This window comes from Pleurodeles waltl, chromosome 10, assembly GCF_031143425.1.
Source record: "Pleurodeles waltl isolate 20211129_DDA chromosome 10, aPleWal1.hap1.20221129, whole genome shotgun sequence".
NCBI lineage: Eukaryota > Metazoa > Chordata > Amphibia > Caudata > Salamandridae > Pleurodeles > Pleurodeles waltl.
Genome location: NC_090449.1, coordinates 242,087,617 through 242,111,523, shown reverse-complemented (window position 1 = coordinate 242,111,523; position 23,907 = coordinate 242,087,617). Strand labels below are relative to the sequence as shown.

General features: G+C 43.9%; 1 protein-coding gene across 1 annotated transcript in view; it reads right to left on the bottom strand.

Annotated features, from left to right (window-relative positions):
- The window catches only part of VWA3A (von Willebrand factor A domain containing 3A), a 541,655-nt gene that overhangs the window by 395,118 nt on the left and 122,630 nt on the right, over positions 1-23,907 (bottom strand). The window contains exons 9-13 of the mRNA XM_069210293.1: positions 20,259-20,384; positions 9,935-10,043; positions 6,026-6,091; positions 5,309-5,440; positions 440-578 (exon numbers count right to left, since the gene is read on the bottom strand). Coding sequence (XP_069066394.1) covers positions 440-578; positions 5,309-5,440; positions 6,026-6,091; positions 9,935-10,043; positions 20,259-20,384 — 572 coding nt within the window. The remainder of the gene's footprint in view (positions 1-439; positions 579-5,308; positions 5,441-6,025; positions 6,092-9,934; positions 10,044-20,258; positions 20,385-23,907) is intronic.

The following is a 23,907-nucleotide window of genomic DNA, read 5'->3' as shown; positions in this document are numbered from 1 at the left end:
CACATAGCGCTGGGAGACACAGTTTTCCTTAGAAGTCAGCCATTGGTGCTGTGGAATGCCAGGGCTGCGCAATCCCATGGGTACGTAGGTTTGATTCGATCTCATGCATCTTTCGTTCACCTCCTTACGCTTCCTGCCTCTCTGTCTCTTGTGGGTTCATTTTCATTCCTGCTTTGTGCCTTTGTCATTCGTCTCTTACATTACTCTTCCTCCATTCCCTGCCTTTCTCTCTCTTGCTTTGGGCCAAAACCTGCTGTTCAAAGATAAGTTCCTGTCCCCAAGAAGGAGTGCTAGCGCCCACTACCCTCAACTACTAGCACGAATTAAGCACTGTCAGGAACCTTCACAGCCACACCACCCACGACCAGCACACCCACTATCAAAGTGAAAAATGCACCAGAAATATGCTTTAAAAACACCAGACTATAGTATTCCATACCTTTCAATCCGTTCTTCTTTAGCCACTCAACTGAGGTTTTGGGCAGAAAATGTGGATTTTCTATAATAAGTGGTCCATCGTGATTCACAGGCCGTGGTAGAAACCTGTTTGGCGGCATCTTGGCAACCTCCGTGGAAATCTAAAATAACCCAATACACCATTTTGAAGAGCACAAGCCACAAACAAACAAAAAAGTACAAAAAAGTCTACCGATAGATGTTGTTAATTTTTTTTTTTTAAGTACAAATAAGTCTACAAATAGAAGTTGTTAAGTATAAAAAAAAGTACAAACAAGTCTACAAAAAGGAAGCTGTTAATTACAAAAAAGAATAACCCCGTTAGTTTTCACTGGCACATGTATTTGATTTGTTCATGGGCGATTAAGTGTATACCTTTAACCCAAACTTTTTAAATGTCTGTAATATATTTTAGGACACCATTGTATCTCGACAAGCTTTAGTCTTTAAAACGGATACGTTTCACTCTTACACTGGTCTTAGGGGTGCCTACCTCTGAAACCTTTACACCATAGCAAATGGAGCAGGGCGAGGTTTTTCTCCATCCTAAAAAGCTCGATCATAGCCTTTTGGCATTTGGTACCTAACCAGTTCCAACTGGAACAGAAATCTTGGCTCAAGGTTTTACAAACGCAACATATTTATATTTATATTCAGGTGCCAGCTTGAGGGGCTGCACAAAATAAGGGGCTCCTCAGAACTAGTGCAAGGTGGGTGCAATTTACTCCGTTCCTGTCTTCTGAAGCTGCCCTGCAGGATGGGAGGCCCCCAACGAGGGAGGTTTTGCTGGTTGGAATATTTATTTATATATATATAACTTTGGTGCCGCTTGATAAATCTTCACAAACGTTTCAAAACTAGTACGCAAGTTAGTTCAGCTGCTGTCTGGAAAGTTTTGGAGTGATTCGTCAAGAGTGGGCCAAAAAAAAGGAGGGGGTCCCAAAATGCTTTTTCCTAATGCAATGCCCATGGTTTTTTTTTTTTAAACTTGGTACAGCCTGAACCACTCAATGGAATTACATCAAATTTGGAAGAAAGCTAGATCTTTGTCTAGAAAGACACCTTTTTGTAATTTGGTGTAAATCTGTTCTGCAGTTTTGGAGTTTTAAAGGAAAAAATTATAGATGTCTAGGGACACGGATCCACTGTAGATCCATCCATGAGGGATCTGCGAATATGGGCGAAAAGCAAGGCCCTGATTGACTGGCCACAACCTGACAGGAAAGTTGTGGCCACCATTTTGTTTGTTGCTTGGGCCAGGGAGAGAAAAATAAAGTGTAAAAATACATAAGGGGTCAGGATACAGGAGTCTTGACCCCATAGGACACATGGAAGGGTCCCTGAAGAACCCCTCATGGGAAATAAATTGCCCCCAATTTTTATTTAGCTATACTTATCTGAAAAAACTATAACTTCAGACCATGAGTTATAGTTTTTTAACATAAGAATACCTATAAGTATAACTGCTGAGTTTCTATGGTTTTGTGTGGGTAAAACATGAACCTAACTATAACTTCACTGTATCCTTTGTTTTTTTCAATAAATATATATATATATATATATATGTATATATATATATATATATATATATATACATATCTTGCACTCCCTTCATCCCTTCATGCACAGTTTTTTCATCAAACATTTTACTGCAAACGTTACATTCATATTATCACTGATGTAATCAAGATGTCATAAGTGCCATAATTTGTGGGTAATTACCAGTGCATGGCGAGGGCACAAGTTATAGTTACCCTAGGGCACGAGTTATAGTTAGTTGAGATAACTCTAACTTTAACTGACGAATTTCTAAGGTTTTCTACATTTAAAATGACAACCTAACTTTAACATCCCTGTAACCTTTGTTTTTTTCAATTAATTTCAGTGAGTTTTTAAATTCTATTTCCTAACTATAATGGCCCTGTAAACTTTGTTTTTTTCAGTGAATTTCTATGTTTTTTTAACGGACATAAACTTTCATTACTATACGTTAAACCAACCAGCGCTGCGCACGGTGGTTGGCCACAGTGGCCAACCACCTAACCTTACACCGTGCAAGGCCTTCACCTGTGTGCAGCGGAGGTTGACCGCAAGACCCGGCCTGCAGCCAGACCCTGCGGCCAACCTCCCTAACCATCCAACCTCCATGCTGCGCATTGCCCTTTGGCCATGCGTGGTGGGAGCTGCTCACGGTCTCTCTGGGTGTGAGAATAGGTGAGAAGGCGTATCTGGGGGTGAGAGTGGCTGTCAGATTATCTGTCTGGGGGTGAGAGTGCATGCATCAGTGTTTTAGTGGGTGCATCAGTGTGTGGGTGGGTCTGTGAGTCGGCGCATAAGGGTGTCAGTGGGTCTGTGAGTGGGAGTGTGGCAGACTGAGTAAGTGAATGAGGTGGTGCGTAACAACTGTCTGAGTGTGTCTGTGAGTGGATGCGTGAGAGTCTGACTAGGGCTGTGAGTGAGTGCATGAGGGTCTGAGTGGGTCTGTGAGTGGCTGCCTGAGTGGGTCTGTGAGGGGTGCAGGAGTGTCTGAGTGGGTCTGAGAGTGGGTGCATAAGTGTCTGAGTGGGTGTGGGAGTAGGAGAAACTGACTGAATGAGAGAAAGAAAGTGAGGGAGAGTTATAGAGTTTTTTTAGGGTTTGATGTCTGATATACTTACAGTGACATATCTGTGTACAATTTAAAATCAAAAACATATTTATTATTTTATAAAATAATATTTTTTTAAATAAATAAATAAGTAAAAAGAATCCAGCTGGACTCTAACCCCCTATACTCAGTGTGAAGGTCTGTGACCTGCACACTGAGCTATGGGTTTTCTTTTTAACTTTTTTTTTTTAGCCCTTAATGGGCTATCTGGACCCAGGAAGGAGCCCTCAAGGGCTCCCCCACGGTCTCTATAAATGTATTTCTTTAATTCTTTTTTATTTTTTATTTTAAAAATAAAATGCCCTTTATAGGCTATCTGGGACTGCGAGAGAGCCCTCAAGGGCTCCCCCACACTCCCTCCATAGATATATATATTTTTTAATTTATAATAAAATGCCCTTTACGGGCTACCTGGCACTGCAGCGGTAGCCCTAAGGCTATCCCTGCAGTGCCATTGCTTCAGCAAGCACGGAGCTGCTTTGACAGCAGCTCCATGCTTGATGAAGCATTTCATCTCGTGCTGGGGACAGAGATGAAAGCTCTGCTGTTTGACAGCGGGACCTACTTTAAAGGTCCCGCTGTCAAACAGCAGAGTGATTTCTGTGGCTTGACTGGAGCTGCAGCTCTGCAGCCAAGCCACAGCAAACAGCTATGTCCCGGGGGTTGGCACCCGAGGGACATAGAAGGAGCCGGCCCAGGGAGGTGGCGGTCCCAAGGGCCATCAGTGGTTCCACGAGGGAAGCTGCGTGGCCCCCTCCAACGAGAAGGGATCTCCTTTCTTTTTTTAAAGATTTGCCATGGGGTGGTGTGCAGAGCAGTGGGGGGGCCTTGCAGCCCCCCACTCCAAATACAGTGCTGCCCTGTGGGAGTAGGGGTCCCTGGGACAGCGGTGGGGCACGCAGCCCCTTGCAAATAAATTGGAATTTCCCCGGGGTGAGAGGTGGGGGTATCCGGGGCAGTGGGGGGGCCACGTGCCCCCCCACATAAAGTGTAGCCCCATGGGGTGATGGTCCCTGGTGTGCGGGGGGCAACAGGCATTAATTAAATGGTTAGCCCCAGGGAGGTGGTGGTCCCCAGGGTTGTGGGGGAGGCCATCGAGCCTCCCCCACTTACTTTAAAACATTTTTTGCTCCTGGGGTGGTGGTCCCCGGGGATTATTAAAGCCCACAGAGGGGGGCCCCTTGCGCCCCCCTCCTCTATGATGCCCCTGGGACCTAGCCCTCCCATAGGCAAATTTTTAAAAAGTGCAGGAGACCACATTTCTTTTCCTTTACAATCTTGGAAAAATCAGCAGATCCATCCACGGATTTTTCAGATGATTTTAAAAAAGATTTTTTTTAGCCCTGGAGGAGTCCCTCAGGGACCCAAGTACTAGGGCTAAGGGGTTAGGGTGACTCTACCCTGGCCCCTTTTGTTTTGTTTTTTAACTTTTTTTCTGGGACTCGGCTGAAGCCAAGCTTGCTGAAGTGTTGCCAGCCAATCAGATATCAGCACAGGGACAATTGGTTCCACGGAGGATCCGTGTCCCTGTATATCTATATTTTTGGCCTTAAATTTCTTTGAAACTACTTAACAGATTCGCACCAGATTACAAAAAGCATAATCTGCGTAACAGAATCTAGCTTTGTGCCAAATTTGGTGTAATTCCGTTCAGTGGTTCAGGCTGTAGGTGTCTCAAAAGGTCCTATGGAAAAATGAATGGGGAAAATACATTTTGGGACTCCCCCTTTTTCTTGGCCCCCGCTTGACACCCCTAAGCTTTCAAGACAGAAGCAGAACTTAGCAAAGTATAAGTTGCGTGAAGATTCGTCAAGTGGCGACAAAGTTATAGGCAAAACAAAAAACGCTCTTTCTATAGAAACTAGGTCCTAACTATGACTACGTAGTGCCGACTGCCACTAGGTTTATATAAATATATAAATATATATATATATATTTTTTTTTTTTTAGTAGCTGCCTCTAGCAGCATAGGACACATTTGAAGCACAAATGTATTTTTAATTGTTTCTACCCCTAGCTTTTTGGCCATAGGGATTGCTTTTATCTGCACTCATGCTCTTTGCCCAATTCTTTTTTTGCTTGCTTAGTTTCATTTCAATTGTACTATTTGTTATTTGTTCAATTCAACTCGTACACTGGACGTTAACACACAGGACTGTGCCAAAGGCAAGACTAAATAAAACACAAACCAATGAACAATGTTACCTCCTGCATTATGCTGATTAGGGCGTTGCCCAGCATGCCCTGCCGCATTTCTTTGATCTTGTTGAGAACATCCCTCGCTCGCTGATATTCACAAACAAGCATCTGCACATCACTGCTGGTATAAATCTGTTCCTGCAATAACCAGGTGGATGGCACAATGAAAAGCACGAAAACACAACACAAAACTGGAAAACAAACTTGTGCTAGATAAGTCTTAAGATAAGTCTAAGCCGCTGCTGACATGGACTGACATAGATTGTGCTACTTCCATGATCTAAAGTTGGATCAAACGAAATACCCCGCTCTTGATTTTTTTTTTTTAAACATTGTATCTGTTTAGAACAGAAAACTACAAAGTAGCCAGTGAAGCGCTTATTAAACAAACAAGGTTATTGGCAAGGGCACCGTTCGTGATTCCTAGCATTATCGACAAACCGTGCCATATAAAAATAAATAAATCACTGTATTACATTTGCGATATTTGAATACCTATTATAAAAGGAAGAGCATACTTTTGTGTGTGAAAAAAATCTATCACTGCATTACCCAAATCCGTTGCACCTGAAAGAATGTGAATGTACAGCGACTGGTGAGTGATGCACAACAAGAGCTCATCCGGCAGTTTGGCAGTTCTTGTAGTGACAGTTTCAGGCAACCATAGTAATATTAGAAGATTTACAAACTTCAAAGAAGACGGAGTTTACATCAGTGTCTCACCTCATTTTTTGAAGAATAACAGTGGTATCGCCCTCCAACACGTTCCGCTAGAGCTTTTAGAGAAGCCTACGTTCAGTAATAGAAAAGGTTACATTTTATTATTTCATGAACGTTGGTTTGTAGTCACACAATGATTTATAAAAAATGTTTAGTTTTAATTAAATATGTGTATTATTTTAGTTTAACATTTCAACATATTTTTTACGTCATACCTTTTGTTATACATAAATTGCCAATCAACATGTCCACGTAAGTATATTATGGTCCTTTCTCGCTTTAAGGTATCTGAATTACATAGTTTTTGAGATTGTTGAATCTCTAGGTTTCGGATTCATTTAAATGAGGAACTGTTTAACTATAATAGCGCTTTCGCGGTCCAAGGTTCCAGCTCATTTTCGCATTTTTGAGCTGCTTCTTGATGACATGATTGACAGTGCTTTTATCTTAGCGCTATTCTCAGAGTTTACCATCAATGAAGGGGTCACTTCCAATATCATCTTTATGCGTTCCTCCACTGGACTATGTCCTACAAGTTTAAGGTCTCTGGAGATGGGCAAATTTATTTCAAATTCCCTTAATTCCCTCTCCTTTTCGGGTTTAATTTCCCTCGTAAATTTGAAATGTTGTTATTAAGATAATTTGGTCAGCATCATGCAGGATTGGTCTATGTCTCTGGTACTGAATTCAGCCAGTAGATTTCCACTAAGTGTCTTCTAGTGCAGTCACATGTTGCCAGCATGAATCCAGCGAAGCAAACAACATGATATTCAGTATGGCCCATGCACCAAACAACTGTGTGAAGAATCTGTCAGGGGCGCAGAGCAGCGAAACAAGGGACAGTCAGTAATCCATCAATGTCAGTCCTGTTTTGCAAAAAGAACTACATTTGATATTTTGCCCAAAAATCCAAGACAGTTTCCCAAACTGGGAGCCGCGGCTCCCTGGTGCGCCATCAAAACTAGCCAGGGGCACCGCACACAGTTTGGGAACCACTGAGCTATGTCCAGTTCGGACAAAATAAAACTACACCAGTGGCTCCCAAACTGTGTGCAGCGCCCCTGGCTAGTTTTGATGGCGCACCAGGGAGCCGCAGCGCCCAGTTTGGGGACCACTGCTTGGCATGACACAGCAACATGGCCAGATAGCTATATTAAAGGGTTGTATGTCGGAACAATGCATGCCTTTACAATACATGTTTTACTCTACATGTTTTACAACAAATGCATCTTAACTACGCATTCCTTTACCACGCCTACCGCTTCAACTACATGCCTTCGGGAAAGCGCTGGACTTTGAAGCTGTATACTTTACTATGCCAACTCCAGTCTGTGCTATAGTAGGGAATGTGTTGGACTTTAAAGTCCAACGCTGCTTTCCTTAAGGCATGCCATTATAAGGACATACGTGGTAAAGTTGCATTAGTTGTAACAGCTGCTTTCCAACAGCAGAGCGTGGTTCGGCCATCATGTTACAAGCTGTTTCCCATGTTGAAGGTCTACCTAAAGGCACTCCAGATTCTTTGAGTGTCTATTTGCCACTACCACACTATTACCACCTTCAGGATCTGTGATCTTCTGCTGTAATGCCTCACTGCGTGAAGACACTGTGTAAAAATACTTTAGAGCACGCTTCGTATAGAACAAACAAATATCATGAACTACAAGCCTTTTTTTAAAAAAAGAAACTTTAAAGTTACTCTAAGAAATTGTATTATTATTTGTGGTGGGTAACTACCTACCTCAAGGAATAATCACAACCTTGTCAGGGTGAACCCTCAAAATCACTAAATTAACGTGAGGTCATCCTGTGATAGCTATGACACAGAGCAGACAGGCTTCACTTAGGGCAATATGTGCAGTACCAAAACAGTAATGATGTTAACATTCTTAATAAAATACCCAAACAGAATAAGAAAAATGAAAATTTGAGAACAATTTAATATACTAAATGACACCAACATTACAAAAGTCATATAGCACCAATAATAGTCAATGGTCATGGTAGACCAGGGCATAGGATGAATTTGAGGCTGACCGTAACTGTCTGGTACACCAGGCAAACACACATCTAAGGCCACACCTAAGTCCTGACAAACCACACTTTTAAGGCCCCAGGTTCTCAGGGAAGGCATTCAGGGACTCACAGAGTATCAGGCAGAGACCAACAGCAGGGTCCAGTCCAGCTGCCACTGGTCAGAGGTGTACTTCTAGGAAAAGGCTTTGTGTAGCCTGCTGTCTCCCAATAGCCACACAGGAGGTCAGCCAACTAACCCTTCAAGTCCACTTGTTTTTTGTCCGGTGTACAAGAGAGAACAGGTCCAGTCCTACAGGGCTTCTTTCAGGTCACCAACAGCAGGTTCAGTCCTCTTCTGATTTCTGCAGGTCCAGAAAGTGTTCTCAAGTGGGTGGCTGGAGGTTCCATTTTTATGCCTGGCACTAGTTAGTGGGTAGTGGTGATTCCTGGTTCGTCCCTAACTAAAGGGGCAAAACTTTTCAGGCCAGACCTACCTACTTGTTCCTGTTTGCCTTACTGCAAACAAACGCAATGTGCTCTGTGTCAAGGCATTTTCAAGCTGGCCGAAGGCTTCAGCTATACTAAACCTGAGCTCTGAGGGCTTGGGGTGTGAGTGGGTAGTGTGCTTTGCTAATACTAGTGTTCCCCCACATCGAACACTAACATCCAGTTTGAGACACTGTACCCACAGAAAACTTTATACAGCAGTCCGATGGGGCAAAAGTAGGGTCAACAACCAGACAGTCGATACACAAGAGTTGTCTTGGCATCATGTTCTCTCCCTTTCAAGTGTGCCTGGATTTTACACTGTGCTGTCGAAAGGAGACCCCATCCTGCATATTCTGCTCAACTCAGAGGAGTTATCCCTGCCCTTTCAGTCAGCCTATTGTTTGCTCCTGGGAAGCATTTCCCACCTTTTTCACACCTAATCAGGACTAATCACTGGCTGGGAGAAAATGGATAACCAATGCAAATTAGCCTCCAGGAACTTCAGGCCGGGGGAAGTTTTTTCCTTAATATTTATTAAAAATCCAACTTCACCATTTCATTTTATTTTTAATAACTAATAAAATAATGGTTTTCTTATTTTTCTAGCTGGTCCCATTTTCCGAGATATGGTATTAGTATTTAATATCACTTCCTATGTTTCTATATAGGCCATCCAGCCCTACAGTGAAAAAAAGCATTTGGGTGCTAGTCACTGTAAGGACATGTTAAGAATAAACTTCTACATGTCCTACTTTTAAATACCATGCAATCTGCCTTGTGGACTACAAGGCCTACACAGTGGTGACATTAATATTTAAAAGGGACACTTTGACCTGTCAAAAGGGTTTATTTTGACTGGTTGCATTGACTTTTTTACACTGTTACAGTCAGGCTATAATGGTTGGCCTGAAGCCATGTTTGCACTCCCATTGTAGTGAATTACACAATAGTTGCTGTAGTTCACTAGTGACATTTAACGTCTATACCCTGGGAACACTTTGTACCATATACTAGGGACATTTTAGGCAAGATAGAGATGTCAATTAGGAGTATGTCAATTCAATCATGTTTAGATGGGGAGTACAGGCACTATACTACTGGTTAGCAGGGGATAATGTGCAGAGTTCTAAAGCTAGTAACAACAAATGTGATAAATCTAGGGTGCTCATGAAGAAAAGGCAGATTCCCTACAGTCACTACATGTCAAACAGGTGAAAATAATTTTGATGAAAAACAATGTTTCAATGAAACTCAACAACTAACACTTTCAGCTTGTTAACTACAACACTGAGTGCAAAAAACAGTAATGGACATAGCATTATCAGATGAAGAAGGCCAAGGGCTACTAGATAAAGAAAGAGAAGACGAACAAGACAGAGATTGAGGGAGGAGAAAACAGCCACTAACCTGAGCTTGATGACTGCAACAGTCAAATGCAACTGTATGGATATGAAGAGGTTTTGCAATTGTGCTTTGTTCAATGAAATCAGACAGAAGCTCAGCAGCTTGATCTGGACTGTTGAAAAAAGGAACATTAAATCTCTCTGCTAGCAGATACATTCAATATTTAAAATGCATTTTAAGTATAAATTCCATTAAAACAGGACAACAAACAGACTGAAAAGTGTGGTTATTTCAACTACTAACTCTTTGCCCATTATTACAATGTGTTTGCATCATGAAATTAGGGGTAAGAGGCCAAATACCTGCATTGTATCTTCACTTTTACCTCATTAGTTTATTCTCATCATTAAGAAGTGAAATCTACTAGGACATTGGACATTTGTGTTGTCATGCTCCTTGATTCTCTTTATATGTTGCCACTTGGGCCTGTTTTTTAAAACCTAGTATGCAGTGGATGGTATCAGTTGGGCACAGGATTGAAAGGATAAGAATAATTGAGAGATATTCTGGCTGCACTGGTGTATAAAGTTGTGATGCCACTGCAGGCACCACCAGTGAAAGGATCTGTCTTGACATACGTGAAAGGCAGCTTTGATGCCCCATACCTAGTCTCTAGCATTCCCAGCTCTTACTAGTCTAAGCCATCAGTAGGACATCACTGAAAAGTATCAGACACATATACAACTAACTGACAACACACCCAGTAGCACTATGCACACTTACTTCCAGCACACACATGTAGGATGCACCTGCAGACATATCCTGCAGGAAGATACATGTACACAAGTATGCTCACACATCTTGCACCTGCACGCCATGTCACAAGCATATTTCTGTTCATACATCCTACAGACAGGCACACAAACACCACCCTGCTCACACACTCTGAGGCAGACACATACATACACACACACTTGTTCGCACGTTCCATACATGCAGCTGCAACTTATGCCTTTCCAGTGAGGGCAGCATGGTTTTCATAGCTGGTCACAGTCACGCCAGGACAGAATACATGAGATATCTACATTTAACACTACTCACACAAAACAGCGACTGCAGAATTCAAAATGTGCTCACCTTTTATTTGCTGAAGTTTAGCCTCACATACTGCGGCATAGCATAACCTAAGCCCACGCTACCATCTCTCCTAAGTGGTGGCAGACTTGCCCTCCCCATTGATGACCAACGTAGGTTGCCCAACAAGCATCGGTGAACTTTCTAAGATAGGCTTTGAAGCACTGTTTGGTGCCTCTTTCATTGTTGACTGTATTGATGTTAAATTGCCTGTGATTGGCTGGAATGCAGAAAGGGATGCATGTAATTGTATGGTACAATAAGTGTTATGTGTTGGTTCTGAAGTTTTATGTTATGAAGGCAACCATCTCAGAACAGGTATGTTTCCTGTGTGGTATGGATCAGAGGAACTGCTGGATTACGGCTTCCGGGGGATAATAAGTAAAAACAAAATAAAAAGAGTAAATGCATAATTTTCCAGAGGCTATTTGGTGCAGTATCCTGGTGATGCCTTCAGACAATCGCATAGGATTGGTCTTAATATCTGAAGAAAATATGCAGCAATCCCGGCATAGATTGCATTGCCAGAATTTAGCATAGACAAGATCGCCACTCTCATAGGAGTCCCTCTCTGAGTTGTTTCTCATACTGTCTGCTTGCTAAAGTTATCATCACACCCCTAGTAACGTTCTTGCTATCACACAGGAAGGGCTTGGTTGAAACCATTTGAGGAGAACCAATGTTCACTTATGTCAGTGAGACAATCGTGCATTCAAGCTGTTCCATCACCTCCACTCTATCCAGTTGCACCCCTAGCAGATTGGCATTGATACACATTTGTTAAATCAGCTTGTCTGCCTTGAGAAACGCAGCCGTTGGAAGCAGGTAGCCATTGAAAGGGAGATAGAATAAGGTAACACACAACCCTGTGGAGCTCTGAAGAACATAGTTCTGGATCAGGGGAGGACGGGCCCAGTTTGATTGCTGGGACCAACCCACTAAGAAAGAGGCCAGCCTTGCCTCAACGACTCATTGTCATCCCTGACCAGACTTTACAGGTGAAATGTCAAAGGCAACTACTAGATCAATTAAATCAAGATTTTCAGCCATCACTTTCCAATGGACAAAAGTCAAATAATGTCCCTTTACCCAGCCTGTGGTTCTCTGTGCCCATCAGGGGAAAGATGCATCATTCATGATCATTAATTAATATGCACTCAATGTTTCTGACTTGCTACCTTACCCAACTTCCCCTGACCTGTTTCGATGTTCATGCTCTCATCTGGGATGTCGAACCCAAATGTCCCTGTGCCTGTTGTCACGTCCCTCAGCATCACCTTTTTTATTGCTCTTTAGTGATTTTCTGCACTTCAAATCAGTAACATATGCATTCTTAACACAAAAAATCCATAGTTAGTAATAGGGGTCACCAGTCCTTTTTATCCTTCTCGATAGTTTTCCAGATCATTATATTTTATATAGCAATAGGAAACATTTGTTAAACAATTCTTAAGCTGCTCTCGCATTCATCCCTTTACTGGGGATGTTTCTGCCTGGGGACCAAACTATATTGTTGGGTGTCCTCGCATTTTAGTTGGGGCATGCCGCCTTACCCCTCACATTATTTCTTTATTCTCAGTGACCTGTGCGGAAGGTATTGGGCATGCGCTGTTCATGAACCTCCTGCTTGCTAAAGAGCCAGGTTTACCAAATTATTGGTAGAGACCGGTTCAAATGAGCAGTTCTATGAGGATATGAGATGACACGCAACGTAGGGCCTGATAGACCACTTCGCAAAACCCTGATGTGCATGGTTTGTGACCACTAAATCACTTCAGATGTATTAACACCACTTAGCAATTCAGAAATCCGAATTACAAAATGGGTTTAGAAATCCATATTGAATCGCAATTGGGAAGGAAAGTCTTAAGAGCGTTCCTACTAAACTGAGAGTTGGTAAGATATGTAGTAATGGTTTGCACCCGTAACTCTGGTTTCAAACCACTGATCTGTTAATTGGGCAGCTAACTGATTTGGACCCCTTCCTGTTTGTGAATCAATGTGGCAGCTTCAGAAGGAGTCCATGGGACCACAGCTTGCACTCATTAAAGCTTTTCAAAATTGATTTTTTTTCGACCATTTTAAAGCATGGTATCTTTACGGAACGCGGGCTGCTGTTAAAAAAAAAACATTTTGGAAAGCAATCACAGGGATTGTGGTCTACTCTCCTTTAATGGCAACAATTTCTGTGATTGTAAACCTAAGCTTGCTATCCACTGAGTACCCAAAAGCAGGCAGCATGACTTACTAAAAATAAAAGAGGGAAAAATCAACATAGGCAATATAAATCAGTTTTACTTCATTAAAATAAGTGCTGTCACAACATTATTGTGCCTTCCTTTACAGTGAGAGGTGAGGTAAAATCGTAGTGTAGGAAGCTTGCTCTGTATATACTATTCCAAAATGAGGTATTGTGTGCACAGATTCCAGGGGTTCCCCAGAGGTTTAACAGAGGCTAAAGTAGATAATACCAATGCTCTCTTTTGTGGTAGTGTGTTTGAGCAGTTAGGCTTACCAGAGGTTAGTGCTAAGCATTTGTTGAACACACATTCAAGAAATGGGGCACACACTCAATGACTAACTCCAGGCCAATTGTTTTTATAAAGCAAAAATATATTTTGTTACTTTATTACTAGAACCAAAAGCTCTTTTTGCAGGTAAGTACAATTGTAAGTAAGCATCAGACATATGTGTCAAATGTACCTCGTTTGGGTTTTGCAGATAACACAGTTTACAAGTAACATGTTTCAATTTCAAAGGTTTAATTTTTCATAGGAGTCAATAGAATCCTGGGGGCAAAAATGTTAGCACATTAAACAGGTAAGTACATGACTTACGATTCCAGTCTTCGGGAGTTAGGATGTCCACAGGTCAAAGTTTAGATTGACCCCAAAAGTGCACTACCAGCAACCTGGGGCGTCAGGTTTTCAGTGGAACCCTTTGAGAACTGGGGGTGTTCAGTAGAAAACAAATTGCAGGTGAGTACCCGTGGTTCCAGGACACAGGCCTGGGGGTTTAGGTCAGCACCGGTGGGGCCACAGGTAGGCACCAAAAACACACCCTCAGCTGCACAGGGACGGCCGGGTGCAGAGTGGAAACACAGAGTTGATGGCCCAAAACTTTTCAATGGGGGGATCCTGGGGCTCACAAAAGAGTCTGCAGGCTAGGTTCAGGGGGTGGGTTCCGGAAAACCAAAGGCTGGGCAAGTAAGAGAGGTGGCAGCTATATGTTGCTGCACCGTCGGTTGGATTTCCCAAGGCCAGAGGGCTGCGGGTTCAGGGGTCTCCTTGGGCAGTGGGATTCTTTGTTGGATTCAGTCATGGTCAGGGGGGTCCTCTGGATTCAGGCTGCAGGCGTTGTTGTGTTGGCCAAGAGGGTTTAACCCTTCGCTGGACTGGTGGGCCACCTGGATCCGGGCTGTGAGCGTCGGGTGTAGAGTGTGCAAGACTTGCGGATGTGGGGCAGTTCTGGAGTCCTTTTGGAGGGTTTCTTCTGGACAGGGCTGTTGTCCACAGGGGTTCTTGGTCCTCTGATGAGCAGGCAGTCCTCTGTGGGTTTCTAGAGGTCGGTGGTCCTGCAGGATGAGTCTCATTTTCAGAGCAGGAGTCTTGAAGCTGCAGACAGGCCGGTAGGGCTGGAGCCAAGTCAGTTGTCATTGTGAGTCTTCACTGCTAGGAGTCAGCTTTGCAGTCCTTCTTCTTTCTTCTTTCTTGAGGTTGCCAGGAATCTTGTGAGCAAGGTTCAGGGGTGCCCCTAAATACTGGATTTAGGGGTGTTACAGGGGTCAGAGGGCAGTAGCCAATGGCTTCTGTCCCTGAGGGTGGCTACACCCTTCCTGTGCCCTCTCCCTTTGGGGAGGGGGAGCACATTCCTGTCCCTATTGGTCCCTCTCCTCCAAAACAAGATACAGGATTCTGCAAGGAGGGGGTCACTTCAGCTCTGGACACCTTAGGGTGGTCCTAGCTGCAGTGGTCCCTCCTCTGTGTTTTACTTAATTTTTTGCTACCAAAAGTGTGGCCTTGTCTGGGGGCAGGCATCTCCACTAGTTGGAGTGCCCTGAGGCACCGTAATGGGAGGCCTGAGCCTTTGAGGCTCACCACCAAGTGTTGCAGTTCCTGCATGGGGCAGGCGTGAAGCACCTCCACCCAGGGCAGGGTTTGTTTCTGACCCCAGAGAGCACAAAGGCTCTCACCCCACAGGGTCAGAAACTTCTCTGTTAGTGGCAAGCCGGTCAGCCCTACGCTAGAGGGTTGGGTAAGATGCAGGGGGCATCTCTAAGATGCCCTCTGTGTGCATTCTAAAATAAATACAACACTGGCATCAGTGTAGGTTTATGGTGCCAAGAAGTTTGATACCAAATTTCCCAGTATTCTGTGAAGCATCATGGAGCTGTGACATTCGTAATGACAAACTCCCAGCCCATGTACTAAATATGGCCACACTGCACTTACAATGTCTACAAAGGGACTTAGGCACAGTAAGGGCTCATGCAGCTATGGCCTCACCTGTGGTATAGTGCACCCTACCTTAGGGCTGTAAGGCCTGCTAGAGGGATGACTTACCTATGCCACAGGCAGTGGTTTGTGGGCATAGCACCCTGAGAGGGATGCCATGTCGACTTTGTCTTTTTCTCCCCACCAACACACATAATCTGCAATGGCAGTGTGCATGTGTTTGGTGAGGGGTTCCTTAGGGTGGCACAATACATGCTGCAGGCCTTAGGGTCTCTCCTTGGCCACAGAGCCCTTGGTGCTACTGGTTCTCTAACACAGGACTTATCTGTGTGTCAGAGGTGTGCAAATTGTGGAAACAATGGCACAGTTTAATTAAAGAACACTGGATATGGGACCTGGCTAGCAGAATCCTAGCACTCAGTCAAGTTAGCATCAATACCAGGCAAAAAGTGTGGGGGGTACTGCAAACAGGGGACCCGTTTCCTAAATGTAGCAAAGGGCATTACATATGCATGTAAATATGTGATTTACAGTGCATATTTTCATAAATAAACCACATGCTGGGGGTCTAAGACGTTTATGATCATGTTTTGTTTTTACTAGTACCCTGAAGAGGCCTCCCACTTAAGCACAATTAATTAAATTAAATTACCTGTTATTACAAAGGTAAATGTGAAAAGAACATGTAAGTTATTGTACTATTGGCCTCACCTGTGGTATAGTGCACCCTGCTTTAGGGCTTTAAGGCCTGCTAGAGGGGTGACTTACCTATGCCACAGGCAGTGTTTTGTGTGCATGGCTCCCTGAGGGGGGTGCCATGTCGACTTTGCCTTTTTCTCCACACCAGCACACACAATCTGCCACAGCAGTGTGCATGTGTTAGGTGAGGGGTCCCTTAGGGTGGCACAACACATGCTGTAGCCCTTAGGGACCTTGCCTGGTCATAGGGCCCTTGGTACCACTGGTATCTTTTACAAGGGACTCATCTGTGTGCCAGGGGTGTGCCAAATGTGGAAACAATGGTACATTTTTAGTGAAAGAACACTGGTGCTGGGGCCTGGTTAGCAGGGTCCCAGCACACTCTCAGTCAAGTCAGCATCAATATCAGGCAAAAAGTGGGGGGTAACTGCAAAAAGGAGCCATTTCCCTACACTAAGGGACTGCCTTTAGAACCTGGGGTCAAGGGTTCGATTCCTGGCCTTAGCATTTGACTGAAAATTCTTTGATCCCAGTCAAATCACGTAACCTTTATGTCCATAAAATCTAAATATGTACTGTAATTGTGTCATCCAAATGTGCTAATCCTGCCTTTCATAAACACGATCTTGTACCTTCTCACAAAAGCCCCATGATTTTCAGGGCTCCATCTAGATTGACAAGCAATTGTAAATACATAGATACATTTATTATAACTGATACTATAAAACTGTTTAAGTACCCAATAGTTACTCTTTATACCTATCCAGGGAGATTAAAATATTGATCTAATGGGGACACAAACTACAATTAGATGTTTTCACTTGCTTCAGGAAGCCTTTTCAAACAGCTTTCACCCTTACTCACCCCCAACCTGCCCCACCAACCCGGTTCTGGACTATAATTCTGAAAACTAGGATTGGTCACAAGGATTTTGGAGCTCTCTCTACCAGGGGGACAGTGGCCTTTAGTCCTTCTGATTTGTAAGCCATTTAGAAGTGCAATTGAAACTACTCAGCCTTAGCATTCGGCTCTTAAGCGCCTAAACACAGGCTTGTGCCCCTGCACTTACGCTTTTGTTTTACACGTTAAGCACTGGAACTTAAAGAGGGCAAATCACAACAGGGTTCAACCTTCGAATGCTTTTATGTTAAAGCCACAGACCACACTAGGCCTACCTTTGTTCCTATACTCTGACCTTGTACTTAGGATGGACCACCAGTCTTGATATGAAATGGGGATTTTTCTAATGGTTAATTGAGTAAATCAGGATTTTATAAAGACCAGAAAAGCTCATAGAATCCCCCCTCTTCTCCAACTTTGGGCGTTCGTCATGACAGGTAATGTGCACTGTTTTCTTCAATTATAGTGCGTCTTTACCTGTTTCGCTCTGCTGTCACTTCACATTTTGTGGGTTATGTCTTAGTCTGTTGATGTAGGAGCATCTTGGCAGTAATATTCCTTGCCCCTGATGTAGTATGCCACCCTGCAGTCTATCCTTGGTGACACTTGTCTTTCTCTTTCGTTCACAAGTACCCCTCAAGCTCACCTCTCTACAGTAACACTGGCAGTATAAAAGGACTGCACATAGCATTCATGAGCCTAAGTGTATCTGTCAAACAATCCAGCTGCCTAGCAACACGTGTTTGTCATTATTGTATCATCCTGCTGAGAGCGTGGCATTAAAGCAATTTTCAAATAATGTAAACCCCTTTGGTCTTTAATAAAAATTCTGTTTTTACACTTCTAGGAAAATACTTGCTGACACTTTGTCATCACAAAATGAGCCACCTAAATTATGAGCCTTTGACATGCTTTTTACAGATACATTCATTAAGTTAACCGAACAACCTTATTCCACTCGTTATATCCAAAGCAAAGGCATTGAGCCCATACAAGGCTTTGTCAAATTCACATGGACTTAGCACACAAAGGGGTCATTCCTTGAGTAACCAGATGATGTTATTGTCCATGCCTCCTTTTTCCTATCCTGCAACAAAATGAATATCTGTGCGGTTTCCCAGGGTTCTGTGCTGTTTCCCCTTATTTTTATATACACCTCTCCCCTCACGTTAACCTCGTTTGGGTTGTCGTTTTTCAGTGATGCTAATGACATTCCTATCTGCCTGTCGCTGCTTTGACTACTCTCTGTATTTCTTATATATCAATATTTGTTTTCCTCACTCCGGGTACTCTCTCATTATATAACCCCAATCATTCATTTTTTTATCGTCTTGTTTTTTTTTACTTAGAATTGTTCATTTGTCTCACATTTCCGTTTCCACTTTTGACCAAGATGTATTTCTATTTTCTCATCTGCACCTTTTGTTTGCTAATAGTGGTTAATGCTTCCTCCAATGACGCTCCTAATTTACATCCGATGCTTTTTTTTCAAGGGAGTTGATATTGGAACCTTAGTTCAAGTTCTCTTCGTTTGACTACCTGGGAGCTTGTTTTCCCACATTTCCATTTCTATTTAGCAGTGCTCCCTTATGCAAATGAACTCACACAAATCTGGCATCCCAATCTTTCTCAGAGGCTGAAAACTCCTCTTAAAGTGAAGATGGTAATAACATATTGATATTATTACAATCTTTATTTATTTCCAAGGCTAGTTACCCATTGAACATATTGTTTATGAGGATTTCCAGGAAGATGTGATTCTATTTGTTCTTCTAAAGTGTATAACAGGGAGTTGCCAGTAGCATCCAATGTTCGTAAGTAATAACAATGTATTAGGAGAGGCTTTTCTGGGCAATCTGGACACGTCACTCTAAGGTCAGCTCCGGTGGATTTTGGGAGAAGGAAGCTATTGGGTCAGCACTGTATTTAATTTGTAAAACAAATAAAAAACAAATAGGAGCCCACTGCCAGCGCTGCAGTGCCAGGTTTGCCGAATAACTCGGCTGTGTTGCACCCACCACCCTACATTTCATCTTTTGAAGGTTCTTTTCATCACTGCTTTCTTCCTTTGCTGCTGTTTTACTTTCTTTCACGTTCTTCTTCTTTCGCCCCTTCCTGCCTTTCTCGAGCTCAGAGTGTGATGAGGAAAAATAAATCCCGGCGCCCCAAGAGAATTGCGGGTGCCCCCACCAGCGACCACCAATACAAATGAACCATGACATCTGCAATCACAATGATGCTTTGTATAGAAACATCTACAGTAAAAATCAGGAAGATAAAAACGGAAAGAACAGAAAATCAAAGAGGGATGGAGGAGTAGACTGAAATTTACATGAGCCAGATTGATCAGTGTGGGAACTAAGCTACACCAAAGGAAAGGGGGCTGGAGTTTGTTATTGTTAGGAGGACGCTAGTGGTCGGGGTAGATCAATTAGCTGCTGAGACTAAGACATATCTTTCTTTTTGGCTGATCACTCTGCTGACGCAGCCATTGTTGAATGATTAACATTCTAATAAAACAGCTGACGCTCAGTGCTTAATTTGAGCCGGTGGTTCCCGGTGCAGGGCACGGGCACTTATTTTTGAGGTCCGGCACTTATTTTTCTGCCTCAGGCATTTACTGCGAGCAAAACATATGGGAAAGATGAGGAAAAGAAACACGAAAAAGCGTCACAAAGGGAGAAAGCAGAACGCTGCAAGAGTGAACTGACGGGGCAGAGAGTGGCTGTAAAGAGAATAAAGGCGCCGGAGATGACGTTAAGATAAGGCGCCGGAGATGACGTTAAGATTAGCTGCCTCACTATTCTGTGCTCGCACATTGAATTGCAGCAGCCCCGAGTTTCAGAGGAGAGCTCTGGGCACCAGCACGTTTTTATTGATAAATTAAGCACTGCTGAAGCTGGACACAATCTATAACCCTGGGCACTACTTCATGATGGGTCTTCTTTTGCAAGAGAAATTTGCCACAAGCACAAGTAACTACAGTTTTCCAGGGTTGGTAGCTTTCATCGATTCATGTGCTTGCATTTTTAGCTACAATTGTCAGATCCCTATGGCAGACAAAATGATATAGAACTGCTTTGTAGTATGCACTCTGATATCCGTATTATGCTCAAAGGCTCTTTCCTATCACAACACTCACTACTACGGAAGGTTTACCCTAACAGATCCTGCACATCAAGTACTAACACGAAACTCACCAACTCCCGGCAATGATCACCAGGGAATCCAGTTCCGGTACCAGAAGCGCTTTCTTCACAGCGCCAAGCAAGTTGCATCCGCCGCTAGGCCGCAGTTGCTGAACCCATTGTCTTGCGTCATGTAGCCTACAGTAGCAAAAATAAAAAAATAATATAATATGTAATGCTCTTATACTGAAGATTAGGCTGGAGAGCATGGTGCCCTGTAAATACAGAATATCAAGGTTCACTATATCATCTAGATGGATGGATTTACAGTTAATAACTCCACAAGGATGCTAGTACATCAGGAGAATGCATGCAATCCACTGAAGCAAGCCACACCTTGTGTGTGTGTATAGTGGCATAAGTAAATGCATGGTATCCACAAATGCTCATACGTGTACTAGTCCATGGAGAGACCCCATCCCTGATGGCCACTGTCCAGTTAATAAAATTGACCATCGTGGGTGCCTTGCCAACATCCATGCTGGACCTACTGAATAATGAGGCCCTTCATCTTTCTAAGGGTGATTGGCTGAGTACTTCTGAGTAATGTTATGCTGGGAAGTATACAAGTTTGGTTTCCTATAGTTTACACACTAATAATTTTTTTGGGGAAGGACCAAAATATGCAAAAGAGTATGTCGTAATTTCACAAACATTTAGTGATAAAATCTATAAGAACATAATCACCATTTTATATCTTTTAAAAATGTTTTCTACCGGCCCAGGAAATAGGATGCACAAAATGTGCCACAAAATCCTTTAGGCAAAATTTTACATCAAGTACCTCAGCTCAATAACTAACGCTTAGCACTCACCAAAAGTGAGCCTTATACTCAGAAATTAGTCACAAGGTCACTAAAAAACATCTGAAATTTGCACAAGTAATAAATATAGGACAAATCTCTGCACTAGATATAAGTATCTTTTGGGAGAAACCTCTAAATTAGATATAAATTAAACCACTAATCTAAATATAAATACAGTTTGGGATAGTCAACTAAACTAGAAGGCAAGGGGAGAAACAGAGTCTTTATCAAGTATCATATGATTCCAAAGGCTTTGCTGTTTTTTCTGTCTCACCTTGTTTTTGTAGGAAAGTCACTCTTTTTGGCATGCTTACCCATACCTATTGCCTGCTATCAGTGTGCTTAGACTGTTTTCACTGGGATCCTGCTAACCAGGACCCCAGTGATTGTGCTCTCTCCCCCCTAAATTTTGGTTGCCTAGGACCTTTGGGCACTCCACAACTGGCATACTTGTGTCTCCTTATAAGTCCCTAGTATATGGTACTTAGGTACCCAGGGCTTTGGGACACCAGGGGTCCTCCATGGGCTGCAGCATGTATTGTGCCACCCATGGGAGCCCATGCAAAAAGTGTCTGTAGGCCTGCCATTGCAGCCTGCATGAAAAGGTGCATGCACCCTTTCACTACAGGGCACTGCACCAGGTCACTGTAATTCACCCCTATGACATGCCCTTCTAGCCCAAGAGGGCATGGTGCAGGTCCCTGTGTGTGAGGACAAACCTGCATGAGTAGAGGTGCTCCTTTGCTCTGGACTTCATAAGTGCGGGGACGCCATTTTATGCGTTTACTGGACATAAGTCACTACCTATGTCCAGCTGCGTAATGGTAAGTCCGAACCTAGGCATGTTTGGTATCAAACATGTCAGAATCATACCCCAATACTTTTACCAGTATTGGAAGTATGATTCCATGCACTCTGGGGGCTCCTTGGAGGACCCCCAGCATTGCTCCTACCTGCCTTCTGGAGTTTCCCGGGCAGCCCAAGCTGCGGCCACCCCTCAGACAGGTTTCTGCCCTCCTGCTGACTGAACAGCTCAAGCCCAGGAAGGCAGAACAAAGGATTGCCTTTGGGAGAGGGGGTACCACCCTCTCCCTTCAGAAATAAGTGTTGCATGGCTTGGGAGGGGTAGCCTCCCCAAGCCACTGGAATGCTTTGAAAGGCATATTTGGTGCCCTCTAAGCATACGCCAGTCTACACCGGTTCAGGGACCTCCAGTCCCTGCTCTAGCATGAAACTGGACAATGGAAAAGGGAAGTGACCACTCCCCTGTCCATCACCGCCCCAGGGTGGTGCCCAGAGCTCCTCCAGAGGGTCTCTGGGTTCTGCCATCTTGAATCCAAGGTTGGCAGGGACCTCGGGGACCATCTGAGTGGCCAGGTCAGGAAGGTGACATCAGAGAGTCATCCTGATAGTTGGTCACCTTGCAAGGTGACCAAACCCACTTTTAGGGCTATTTAGGGACTCCTTTGTGGGTGAGTCCCCAGATTCGATGTGTAAGACTCCACTAGGACTCCTCTGCATCGTTTACTTCTACTTCTGGCCAGTGGAATCGCAACTGAACTCTTCAGGAACCAACAAGACTGCAACTCCTGAGACAACCTCATCTTGCAAAATTATTTCTCTGGCTCTTTCCAGCAACTGAAACATTTCCTCGGCTGTGCATCCTATAGGGTTGGAGAGACATCAGCCTGCACGAAGAAGCAAGAAGGAATCTCCCTTGGAGTGAAGGAGTCATTCCCCTGCATCTGCAGGCACCTACGGCAATGACATCCGGCTGCATGGATCTGCTCTCCTCTGAAACTGTGTGGATCCTGCATCAGTGGTCCCTTTGATCGTCTCTGCCCGCTGTCCACCTTGGGAGACGGTGAGCCCTTGCCTCTCCTTGCAGTACAGTACCTCTATGCACTGTGACTCTTGCAGCTACCAAGGCTTGCTGTCTTCTGCTCCAAGGGATCTCCAGGCTCTGAGTATTCCCAGCACTTCATCCTGCTAATGAACAGTCTCCTCTCTGCTGCTCCAGCTACGTGGGACTCCTCTCCACGTGTGCTGATTGGGCCTCACTGCAACTTACTGTGCCTGCAGCCAGTAGGTTGCCTGTGGGGGCTACAACTGCTTCTGCTGACTCTCCTGGCTGCTGAGGGTCCGCCCTGACTCCTCTATAAGGGTCGAGTCCCCTGGACCTTGCTGGTCCTCTCCAGCCTTGCAACTCTTCTTTTGCTTTTTCTTGCATTTGTCAAGGATTGCTGGCCGTTCTCCTAAACCACTAACCATCTGCGACCCGACGACCCACGCAGAACACTATCTGGTCCAGTCCAAGGACTCCCCTGCAGCTCCTGGACTACACAGCTGGTCTTCTTCTTCCCCCATTGACCTGGATCTCATCCACACAAGGGTGGGTAGTCGCTCCTGCCCGGCTGGGCACTCCATTGTGGACTTAGCTCTGTCTCCTTCTTTTGCAGGTCCTCTTCTTCCAGAATCCACCTTTGGCTTCTTCTAGACTGGCCAAGTTCATGCACAATCCTTTTTCGAAGCCCTCTTGTTAGTCCTTGTGAAGATCAAGTACTTACCTCTGGCTCTCCTGGTCGCTGGGGGTCACTTAGGTACGCACCTCTTGGGATCTCTAGTTCTTCCAGCTTCCCTCTAATGACTCCATATCCTTGGGTGGGGAACTTCACTTCGCATTCCACTATTTTTTATTATGGTTTGGTCCTCCCCTAGGGTCCTAACTATTTTTCACAAATTCTTGCCAATATATATAATGTGTACTTACCTCCAGTTGGGGGACTGCCTATAAGTAATCTAGTGTTGTGTTACTATAATAAAGTACCTTTATTTTTATAACAATGTTTGGTTCT